At 35.8% G+C, this 12,339-nt stretch overlaps 1 protein-coding gene across 1 annotated transcript in view; it reads right to left on the reverse strand.

Moving 5' to 3' along the window:
• LOC123556492 (sister chromatid cohesion protein PDS5 homolog A-like) overlaps positions 1-12,339 on the reverse strand; it is a 66,368-nt gene that overhangs the window by 27,847 nt on the left and 26,182 nt on the right. Inside the window, exons 9-16 of the mRNA XM_045347258.2 lie at positions 10,828-10,943; positions 10,312-10,406; positions 9,676-9,821; positions 9,143-9,294; positions 7,420-7,533; positions 6,920-6,952; positions 6,443-6,543; positions 276-415 (exon numbers count right to left, since the gene is read on the reverse strand). Coding sequence (XP_045203193.2) covers positions 276-415; positions 6,443-6,543; positions 6,920-6,952; positions 7,420-7,533; positions 9,143-9,294; positions 9,676-9,821; positions 10,312-10,406; positions 10,828-10,943 — 897 coding nt within the window. The remainder of the gene's footprint in view (positions 1-275; positions 416-6,442; positions 6,544-6,919; positions 6,953-7,419; positions 7,534-9,142; positions 9,295-9,675; positions 9,822-10,311; positions 10,407-10,827; positions 10,944-12,339) is intronic.

The following is a 12,339-nucleotide window of genomic DNA, read 5'->3' on the forward strand; positions in this document are numbered from 1 at the left end:
TATTGTTTAAATACTTAAGGAGAAATTTGCATTTGAAATGTAGGCTAGAAGCATATGATAGTGTCCGAAGTCCTTTGGCAGTTTCTCTAAAAAAGTGGCTACAACTTTCTGAGGCCCAGTGGAGGCCCTGCAGTCAGTGACCTTAAACACTAGGCCAGTTTCCACAATCCAATTTCTATTTAGCTAAAAGTAGCAAATAAATCCATAAACTACACAAAATAGCGAAATGACCAGCTTTTAAGGATTACTGATAGAATATTTAACTAAATACATACAACATTTTCATTGGCTTTGCGACAGTTACAATCCGTGCTGACAAGGTATCTCATCAGGGAGCGCATTCTACGATCATCTCGCATTAGCTCATTGAATATCTTCACTTGCTCCAATGACTTCTGTGCATCTGGCAATGTTCCTGTAACAATACTTCACAGATCAGCAATCATTCTTTTCTATTGTCTCTATAAAACAATATCTAACAGCACAACAGGAGGTAATGTTTATCATTTTAAAAACAAATTCTGCATTCCATTGCAAAGCTGCAAAAATTAGCATAAATTAAACCTTTTTGTCTCTTAACTTTAACTTTCCATAAAGATTTTTTGTTCATTTAACATTATCATCTGTTTATCTCTTTTTATTCAGGTATCAAAGTTTTAAAAACAATTTTTTAACAGATTTATTTCAATTTAGTAGGGCTGTAACGAATACACTAAGGGGCGAATATGATACGTATCACGAATACAGGGTGATGAATACGAATATTTCTTCATGAATATGAATTCTATACTAAAAGATCACTGAACATTATGTGGCTTATGCCAACAATAGATTACAGTCTGATGACTAGATTTAGTACTAACTGGGTACTCAAAACTCTGTGAAATAATACTGTTCAGAAGTAAAACAAGAGCTGTCCATAAGACAGCCAAGCTCGACTATTCGATATATTGTCCCAAAAGCAGGAAATGTTACCCAAAATGTTAAAATATCAAAAGTGTTTTAAGTTCAATAGGGGACATAATTTGACCAAAATGCATATCAGAGTTATGGGACTAGTTTTATAACCGGAAGGCACAAGTTCAAAAGGGGGCATAATCTGGCTAAAATGCAGGTCAGAGTTATGGGACTTGGCGCTATCAACTAGTTTTATTTCCCCGAAGAGACACATGTGAAGTTTCAATTCAATATCTGCATTAGTTTTGGAGACAGTAACTTGCATGTAAAACTTAAACCTGAATATTCTAAGTCCAAAAGAGGGCATAATATGCCCAAAATACATGTCAGAGTTACGGGACTTGACCAAGTGAGGTTGGTAATTGATCTAGGAAATGAAAAAAAAAAAAAAACGTTTCAAATCTATATGCCTTTAAGTAATAGCTGTATGTACTTCCACACAAAACTTTAACCAGGATTTTCTAAGTTCAAAAAGGGGCATAATTTGGCTAAAATGCAGGTCAGAGTTATGGGACTTGGGGCTATGTTTTATAACCCTGAAGAGACACATGTGAAGTTTCAATTCAATATCTGCATTAGTTTTGAAGATAGTAACTTGCATGTAAAACTTTAACCAGGACTTTCTATGAACAAAAGGGGACATAATTTGCCCAAAATACATGTCAGAGTTATGGGACTTGACCCAGTGAGGTTGGTAATTGATTCTGAAAAAGAAAAAATAAGTTTCAAAGCTATATGTAGAGATAGGCCCTAAAATTTTCAATGATAATATTACATTAAATAAAGTCTAGAAAGTAATTTCCAAGTCCTTGAAATAACCAAAAATGATTTCACAAATGTGGAGTTTATGATAGTTTTGTTATTATCAATGACAGAAGTTTTAATTTTTAATTTAAAGTTGTGATCCACAAAGAATGACAACTCTTGCCTTAGGCTAGTACTTATAAGTAGAGATCTATTAGTTTACTTCCCTTGCAATTACACAATTGAGTGGAAAATGAAAACTGTTTTAAACACAATATCATACTTTTTTGCACAACAAAATCATTAAGGATTTATTCATTTGTGTTTGATTTACCCCTCAAGACATGGTTCCTATGATTCTGTCGACTTACATATGGTAAAAAATTAACTTTTAACAAGTCAATAATAAAACGAAGTACCAGTAGGTAAATAATAGTGCAGATAATACAGTTTTGCTTGTATCAAAATGTCACAATAGATCCACTTTTTGTAATACAGAACACCTGGTAGGATTAGTAAAGGTGCAATTATATTGATCTCTATTTCCTATGCCTACTATATGCCTTTAAATAATAGCTGTATGTACTTGCATGCAAAACTTTAACCAGAATTTTCTAAGTCCAAAAGGGGGCATAATTTGGCCAAAATGAAGATCAGAGTTATGGGACTTGGTGCTATCAGCTAGTTTTATAACCCTGAAGACACATGTGAAGTTTCAATTCAATACAGAGGTCGCGAAAGCCGTCGGACCGTCGGACATTTCCGGTAAATTTTGATCCGGTCCGGCATGATATATCAAGTTCACAAGACCGAGTGTCCGATAAAAATTGCAGGTCAATATGATAAAATAAGAAGAAAGTCCTCCACGATTTCGCGAAAGTTCGACTTTCATCATTAAATTGTAAAATGGAATTCCGAGTAATTGATGTCAAACTATATTTTAGTAAGCGCCTGTTTCATTGGTACTTAAAATAGAAACAGTGGAAACCCCTCACAACGTCACGACAATTCTAAGAACGCGCGTTATCATTGGATGCGTACTAATTGTGGATGGTACTCGATTTATGTACGCGGGAACCAGACGGGAATTTCCAGAAATTCTCTTTAGGTGGCAGGGGAGTGCAGATTTGCGAATTCCACATTGACGTGTGGGTACCAGTGTTGAAATATCCATAGAAATCTCGTTTTTGCTTATTTTTCTTTGAAACTACTATGGACTATTGCAGATACTATAGACTACATAAAGATGACTCTCCGGTCCTATGCACCTGTCGCTTTCCATGCCAGATGTAGTGAAAATTGGCCAAATCACCCAAATTTTATAGACCAAAATTAGCCTAACCGGGCCTCACTTTGAACTCTGCCATTCATCCATTTTGTATTTTTAAATCCAATTCGTAGCATATATGTATAGTGCGAACATAGATGCATACCCAGGTGGTGTGGAATGTGTCTCCCAACCACCACTTTATTTCCCTAATTTTCACTTGAAAAAATGTGGATGGATGACAGCCGAGCGTCTGGCCGACTTTTTGTTCTGATGTTTATGTTTTAGCCTCAACCGGAAGTACGGAGCTAGGAATTTTAAAACACCCGCCATGTAGAATCATTAACCGTTCCTCATTCCCCAGATATATTAAAGAATTAATAATGATAAATAACCAGTAAGATAGATATGCCTTTATATCTACCCTGTCCTGTTTATACAGAAAATCGACCGGGGCCAAACTACGAAACCGCTCCCCTGCCACCTTAAGTTTTTAAGATGTTTAAATAAAATAAAATGTAACCTGTCCTGAATCCTAAGACACTTATAGTGATATCAAATGAACAAAAAGTGTTGCCGTACCTTGCAAGATAGCCGGTGAATAAGCCAACAAAAGTGCCCACCCCTCCACGCAAAAATCAGCCAAAATTTGCATTCTGAATCAAAGGAACCCCGAAAAACTATTTACTGCCTTTAAAGTTAATTTCACACGATATTTACATTTTAAAGCCTTTCAAATGTTAAAACCATGTACTTTTAACATAATTTTGGTATACAAATGCAGATTACCGTACTTATCCTATCGGACACCCCTTAAAGGCCACCCATCCATCATTTGGGGCCACCCCAGCCATTATATAGCTTAATGGCATTGCTAGATATAGACACAGGTGTTGCTTTTAAACAAAATGGCATGAATAGTCATTATCTAGGCACTAATTTCTTCTTTTGGCCGTTTTATGATACGAATCCTACTGGCTGGGGATCCTTAGCTTCATTATTATATGGCCACCTACTGCCATTTTGGGACTCGCTAGGCCGAATTTAATACTCAGAAATGAATAAAAACCACTATAGGTTACAGTTCATTCCGTAATGGGTTTAAATACATGCAAAAAGTCAATATTTGAGTGGTTTGAAAATTTGCCTATTTTCCTTAAGGTGGCAGGGGAGTGCAGATTTGCGAATTCCACATTGACGTGTGGGTACCAGTGTTGAAATATCCATAGAAATCTCGTTTTTGCTTATTTTTCTTTGAAACTACTATGGACTATTGCAGATACTATAGACTACATAAAGATGACTCTCCGGTCCTATGCACCTGTCGCTTTCCATGCCAGATGTAGTGAAAATTGGCCAAATCACCCAAATTTTATAGACCAAAATTAGCCTAACCGGGCCTCACTTTGAACTCTGCCATTCATCCATTTTGTATTTTTAAATCCAATTTCGTAGCATATATGTATAGTGCGAACATAGATGCATACCCAGGTGGTGTGGAATGTGTCTCCCAACCACCACTTTATTTCCCTAATTTTCACTTGAAAAAATGTGGATGGATGACAGCCGAGCGTCTGGCCGACTTTTTGTTCTGATGTTTATGTTTTAGCCTCAACCGGAAGTACGGAGCTAGGAATTTTAAAACACCCGCCATGTAGAATCATTAACCGTTCCTCATTCCCCAGATATATTAAAGAATTAATAATGATAAATAACCAGTAAGATAGATATGCCTTTATATCTACCCTGTCCTGTTTATACAGAAAATCGACCGGGGCCAAACTACGAAACCGCTCCCCTGCCACCTTATGTCAACATCAACGTGACTCGGTGCAAACAATAGACTTGTGGCGTAAAAAACAGCGATGATATAGCAAATGAATATGAATAAAATCTGTAAAATTACTAAAAGATCCATTGGAAGCAAAGAATGCAACCAAGAAGAATAACAACAGACTTGTTGACTGAGTCTTGCGAGAGGTAATGAAATGTGCAACATCTCTCACACCCCTAGCAACGGCTTAAGCGGGACTCTAGATTTATTACACATATGTTGAATGGACTCCATGGTCCCAAAGGACCAGAAAATATAACAACACTGAATCCAAGTACAGGGAGATGTTTTACAGCCTGAAAACTTAATGTCTGAAGATCTGTTTCAATTAATATGACCTGGAAATAAACTTAAAGGATGTAATTTGTGTAATGCTGTCTATATAGACTATGTATAATACCAGTTTTAAAGATCAGATATCAAATTTATTAAAAAGAAATCGGTCTGGTAAAATATTATCCGGTCCTGTAAAAAAATTATGTTTACCAGACCGACTGTCCTGTGAATGTTCAGGGTCTTTCGTGAACACTGCAATATCTGCATTAGTTTTGGAGATAGTAACTTGCATGTAAAACTTTAACCAGAATTTTCTAAGTCCAAAAGGGGGCATAATTTGCTCAAAATACATGTCAGAGTTATGGAACTTGACCCAGTGAGGTTGGTAATTGACCTAGAAAAAGAAAAAATAAGTTTGAAAGCTATATGCCTTTAAATGATAGCTGTATGTACTTGCATGCAAAAACTTAACCAAGGTGGGACGCCGACACCAGGGTGAGTAGAATAGCTAGACTATTCTTTGAATAGTCGAGCTAAAAAACACTGAGTCAACATGTAAGCTTAAAGAGCTTTGGATTCAAATGTCTAGAACTGTCAACTGAAACCAAAATGTTTCCAAACATGCATTATTTGGCAGGAGCATCCACGATTTCCTCGTTGCTCGTTGCACAACATGTAGTTTACGTAGACGGTTTTCGGATGTTGTAAAATGGGAATTCCCACATGTTGAAATAAAATTTTAATTGAATATGAAATTTAATTATGAATTCAATCACATTTTAAACCCAGAAAATTATGAAACGCATTTTATTAATGGTAAACCAAAATCAAATATCTGCCCTATGACTTATCAAATCAGTGTCGTGAAAATATCCGTCAACCGTTGTGGGTGTGGTAATACGAAGAATACAACGAAATAGTGCAAAATGCACTACGAAACAGGCGTTTTCGGTAGATTTCTTGTGTTTTAGGTAAATTCAAGTGATTTTAGTTTAAATCATGCATTTTTTATTCATATTCGTAAATATTCGATTCAGGACATGGCGAATAACAAATGCAATTCGGACAAAACTGTATTCGACTAAATCGAATATTCGAATTAGCTTTAAGCAAAACCAATACTTCTGTTTGATAAGGTGCCATCATGATCTATGTTGAGGTTCGTACCTGAAGACTCTAGGGTGTGGCCAATACCTTAAGTAATAGGCTGCCGCTCCCTTTGTGTTTATACCTTTCAATGTTAAATATGAAAAAAATCTTCTGAAACCAATACCGTTACCCATCATAAATATTTTATGCTATGACATCAAGCAGATCATTTCCTCTAACAGATCTGTGATACATATTTATGTTACTACACTTACGAGCAATCTGTTGAAGTTTGGGCAAGAAGATAACATGGTCTCTTGGATTTGCTGTCATCCTGTCTAGACCATCCAGTAAAAACTTCACACATGTACGTACCCTGAAAAAAGAAACATTTTAGCTGCAAACTATTTTCTTTGAAATATTTCAAATGTAAATTCAAGAACAAATATCATCAGTTGTCAAGTACCGACAATGCACAAAATTTGACATAAAATTAGCTCAAAGCTGAGATAGTCTACAAAACCATCTAGGCTGTAGTTACAACCCTGAGACAAGTATCCCGTATCATAACCTGCCCTCAAATTCATGGGTGATTTTTTCTCCACTGGTTAGAAATGCAGAACCGCTGGTTTACACACCACCTTACAAGACAGTTGAAATTACCTGGACTGTGCAATCCATCAATACAAAATGAACGATGGTGACGTAATATGTGCACTAATATCTTCAACTTTAAAAGACAAGTAACTTACGTGTGCCTATGCTTCATCATTTCATGGAATGCTCTGCAAAACAAAGAAGGCTTTTCAAAACAACACATGATTCAGCAAATCATATTTTCATATAATAGTCCATACATGTTCTACAATAAGTACAAGTTCTTACAAGTAATTTCAAAAACCGATCTAACTTATCATTATTGTATCTCTGAAAGTCAGTGACATTTAAATTTTTAAATGTGAGGGGACATTGGAATGTATCTTGGAAGTGGAGGTGACTGTTGGATGTATTGGTAGATGTCTCTGTCAGAAAACAGCTTTACCAACTGTTGAAATTTTAAATCCATTTTCAACAAATTTTATTTAAGAATACGGATTCTTTTCAATTTGTAAAATACACAACAGGGGCCTGAATAAAATGCATATTGTCAAATTTCGAACGAGATTTAGTATGGAAACCATGATGTATAAAGCAAACCAGTTCCCAAAACTGAGCAAGACACTTGTCTAATGGAAAGAATGTATTTATTTACTTTGTAGCGGGTTCATCGAGAGTAGCATATAGCTGAAACATCCGTTTCATTCTCTCAGTGACAGGTAACTGGTAAGGTACCAAGCAGATGTTAAATAGCCTCTCAACCAGTAACCTGAAATGATTAGAATTTGTAGGTGAAAAGACATTGTTACAACCACTGCTACTAAACACAGTGACGTATTGGAATTCAACCATATATAACAGCTTCTTTGTCAGAGACGGAGGTTGATACACTTACATGACAAATGCACATTAATATCAGCAAGATCTTATCTGATCAAAGTCAATAGAAGAACAAGACTTGGTTCAAAAGTAATGTTGCCTGACAACGTTACTGCTGTTGATTGAACAGGCACAAACTTGAACAGCAAAGGAAGTGCTGCCAAAATAAGCTACTCCTGTACAAAACCTTTGTGTAATTTCCTAAAGGACTACGAAATTCCCCTCAGCTTACTGTTTTTCAAAGCAAAAGAAGCTTGATACACACAAACAAGGAGCTAACGCCCGACAGCGTTTTGGCCGGGTCTTTTGAATTAGGTGATAATGAGTTAAAGTTCTAATAAAGGCATACAATAAATAACTCCCAAATTAATAAGCACCATTGAAGGAAAAAGTTAAAAAAAGAAATGGACAGGTAGAAAATGAAATTAAAGAAATAAATTGGTGTAAAAAAATAAAAGTAAGAAAAACACCATTTTTAATGTTTATATCCCTGTGACCTTGACCTTTGACCCCAAAATCAATAGGGATCATGTTCACATCAAGACCAACATACGTATGAAGTTTTAAGGTCCTAGGTGAAATACTTGTCCAGATATTGAGCGGAAACAATTTTCAATGTTCAGGTCCCTGTGACCTTGACCTTTGACCCAGTGACCCCGAAATCATCAGGGGTCATGTACACATCAAGACCAACATACCTATGAAGTTTCAAGGTCCTAGGTGAAATACTTGTCCAGATATTGAGCGAACAAAAAGGTTAACATGAGACTCATTATTTCCATCCATCCGCCCGGACACACCTAATCTACAAGCCTGATTTTTCTTCGAAAACCCCTTCCAACAAAACATTTATCTAGATATATCTCTTACATTGTGACAACTAGAATTTAACAAGAGGTGTCCGTAAGACAGCCAAGCTCGACTATTCGAAATAATCTCCGGATATGGGACTTGGTGCTATCAACTAGTTTTATAACCCCGATGACACATGTGAAGTTTCAATTCAATATCTGCATTAGTTTTGGAGATAGTAACTTGCATGTAAAACTTAACCAAAATTTTCTAAGTCCAAAAGGGGGCATAATTTGCTCAAAATACATGTTAGAGTTATGGAACTTGACCCAGTGAGGTTGGTAATTGACCTAGAAAAAGAATAAATAAGTTTCAAAGCTATATGCCTTTAAATGATAGCTGTATGTACTTGCATGCAAAAACTTAACCAAGGTGTGACGCCGACGCCAGGGTGAGTAGAATAGCTAGACTATTCTTTGAATAGTCGAGCTAAAAACTATTAATTCTAAATGATATATTTAAAATGAAGCATTCCTCCAAATATAATCACTTTCACTCAAAGATTACCCAGTCACTGGTACCACAGAATGACTGAACAGGGGATTCATACCTGGACTAGAATGCTTCTTTAGAGGGTCTGTACACCAGCATAAAATGCAATCTATGTTCTTCTACATTCAGTGGTAAAAGTCATACACTATTCTTACCTATCTTCAGGGTTTTGCTGGTAGTAAGCATGGAACACCTTGTCTTTCACCCAGATAATCTTCTTTAGATGTTCCTCACTAACCGTTTCGGCCGTGGTGACAACCTTGTAGAGCTGACCCAGGCCATTCAGGGCATCTCGCCTGATCTTGAACTGGAAATGTAAAAAAATAAAATCAACCAGTGTTCCAGCCTCTCCTGATTATTTCCATTATCTCTTTTGAGGTCTGTATAATTTCTCTTTCTATTTGTTGATCAATACGTCCAACAATTCCAACTTACAAACAGAAATATATGTTAAAACATTATTTTCTATTAATGATTTATACAAGATTGGGTCAGTATGTTACAAAATTCTCTTTGTAATACAAGACAGTTGACAGATATCTTTTTTTCAACACAATGAATACAGCAAATCCCATACGCATACATGAAGACTTAGGTTTTCCAAATTTTCATACATCTTTTCAACCTTGAAATTGATCTTGTCATGTCATTCCTGTACTGAACACTACAGATGAACTATGAGCATTACCTTTTTATCTCTAGTTCTCTCCTTGATAATATCCAGCATTTCCACTGTTGTTGAACTGAAGTTTTTCTTGGCTATATTTAACAGTGTATTCACCACTTCTTGCCGCACAGTCTCTTCGGCATCATGCTGACGTATCTTCACTTGCTCTATGAATAAAATATCTATTTTGTAATGCTGTCATAGAAAATGTTCGCTATGTTGGTTTTGATACCATTATCAGTCAGTAATTCACCTACATGAAGTAATTCTGCAAAATGTTCTTGGATTTCATAAAACTACAAACTTCTAAAGTAACCGACTCACTCCAGTAGCCGCACTGATCAGGCATTGTATATGTATTATGATTTTTTCTTGCCTGAAGATCAAAACTCACTTCAAGATGGACAAGTTGCTAACTAAAATAAATGTTTTTCACTCCTTTCTTTGACTTGATATTTCTTGGCAATACCTTTACTCAAAGTTGAAAAGTTTAGAATATTATACAGGGCTTTTTTCTTCAAAATTGTCAAGCCCTAGCCTTTTTGTTTTGCAAAAAACTAGTGCAATTCTTTATAAAATTGCGAAGTTTTAGTAGTGTTTTCCCTAATAATGTGAAATACGGAGCGTGATATTATATTCAATATATATCATTCATACCAATAACATCTTTGACAAGTTCTGGATGATGCAGGACAAAGTTCGCAGCTGACTGCACACAGATAGTTCTTACAGAAATACTGATGTCATTAAACCTGCAAAAAACACACACATATTGCATCTGAGGTCTGTCTAAATTCTACACCAGGTCATTCTACAACAAGCCAAAACCATACCATGCCTTTAATGTCATGAATCTTGGATAATAGTTACATATACATGGAGAACTATGTATGTTTTTTAAAAAACATATAAATATACAGACTTGTTTAAAATGTCTTTAAAATGTGAATTTCCTGCTTGGATACAGAAAGATGAAATTCCTTCAATCAGCACTGCTTTATATTGGTTAATCAAACAATGAAAATGTTTTGATTCTGTTTCTATCCTTGCTTAGGATGGAAATTACCTTCACTTAAATATATTTACAGTAGATATCTTTATATCCACTACACAATTATACAGTTTAATTCTATCTGCCACTGAAGGTGAAAGGAAGACAATAATTGAGCATACCTGCCAAGAAAACAGATCCACAGAGGCTTGTTCTGTTCTGCCAGATTAGATCCTGGATCTGAGAACATCTTGGACAATATCTTAGTCACCTGTTTCCTCTCTGTCTCTTCATTGCTCTACAAACAAAGTTTTATTGTCCTTATAAACCAATAAGATTTCATTATTTAAGAAAGATAAAGCTTCTCACAGGTAAACAGATGTATTGCTGTTCAATTAAAATCTTTAACTCTTTGTTAAGAGTATAAAACTGAAGTTTATTCTATTTCACTCTTCACTTTGTATGCATTGTCATACTTAAAAGTAAGGCTTCCACGTTTACACATTGTCTTGTTTGACTGGTAAACATTTACAAAATTTCTTCCCGGTTAAACGGAACGATCACCCTTCCAACCATCAAAGTCTTTCTCTGTTCATAAAACTGAATGAAACAAGTGTTTTCTGCCTGTTAACAAAATTATATTTCTCCTTTTCCGTTAACAGTAAGCCGCCATTTTGCGCACTTGTTTGATAGATAAATTCCATTATCGGGATGGAACCATACCATATAAGAAGGCTGTATACAACGCTAAATTTGATTAGATTAAAATAAATTGTTCCGTTTTGCATTGGAATCGCATAAAACAGTGCCAAACGTCAAAATAGCATGAACTTGCGAAAATGTTACCAAAAATTACCATGAATTTATATTTTTTCCTGTTTAATTTGAGAAAATAATGCATTTATGATTATGGGCCCCAGTTATAGAAGGGACAAAGCTAGCCAGAGTCATGACTGAAGACAATATCCCGGGATAATTAATTGCCATTTAAACGGTATCGTTTCGTGTTTGAAAGATCGTGTAAACGTGGGAGCTGTACTTAAAAGCAAAAATCACAAAATCATAAATAATCTGCGTACACCGGTTGTCAAAGACAAGAGAAATCTGATTTATCAAAGCCAGTACTTAACCGACAGAAATTGTGGTAGTTGCTTTGGTGAGGTTTCAGTGTCGTGAATACTGACTCTTGTTTTTTTTTGACTGTCAATGCGAACTTAATTAAACAAGAAGCTGCGTTCAATAAACGCTTGATGCCCCCGGTGGCATCCTTGTCTATACAAAGCAACCTAAGTCCCATTTGGTTAACCAAGAGATGGCCCATATAAAGCAACCTAAGTCCAAAATGAGGTCAAGGTCAAGGTCAAACTGAGGTCAGGTGATGTCTGAAGATGAGGAATGGTCACAGGTTACATCTGCATTAGTATCAAGTCATTCTAGTAAGGGGTATTGATGCTAGACGAAACGGTCCCATTTGGTTAACCTCGTACGGACGGACGGACAGGACAATCACTATATGCCTCCCGCATCAGTAGATGCCGGGGGCATAAAAATATGATGATCCTAAACAAATAAAGCTGAATTTAGTTTAGCAGAATAATTGTAGCAAATTTACAACACAGTGTTAGCCTATGTTCATACAGCTAGCTGTGGGAGGTTTCCAGCGCAAATAAAATTAATACAAGCCATTTGAAAAC

The sequence above is a fragment of the Mercenaria mercenaria genome, chromosome 5 (assembly GCF_021730395.1).
Source record: "Mercenaria mercenaria strain notata chromosome 5, MADL_Memer_1, whole genome shotgun sequence".
Taxonomy (NCBI): domain Eukaryota; kingdom Metazoa; phylum Mollusca; class Bivalvia; order Venerida; family Veneridae; genus Mercenaria; species Mercenaria mercenaria.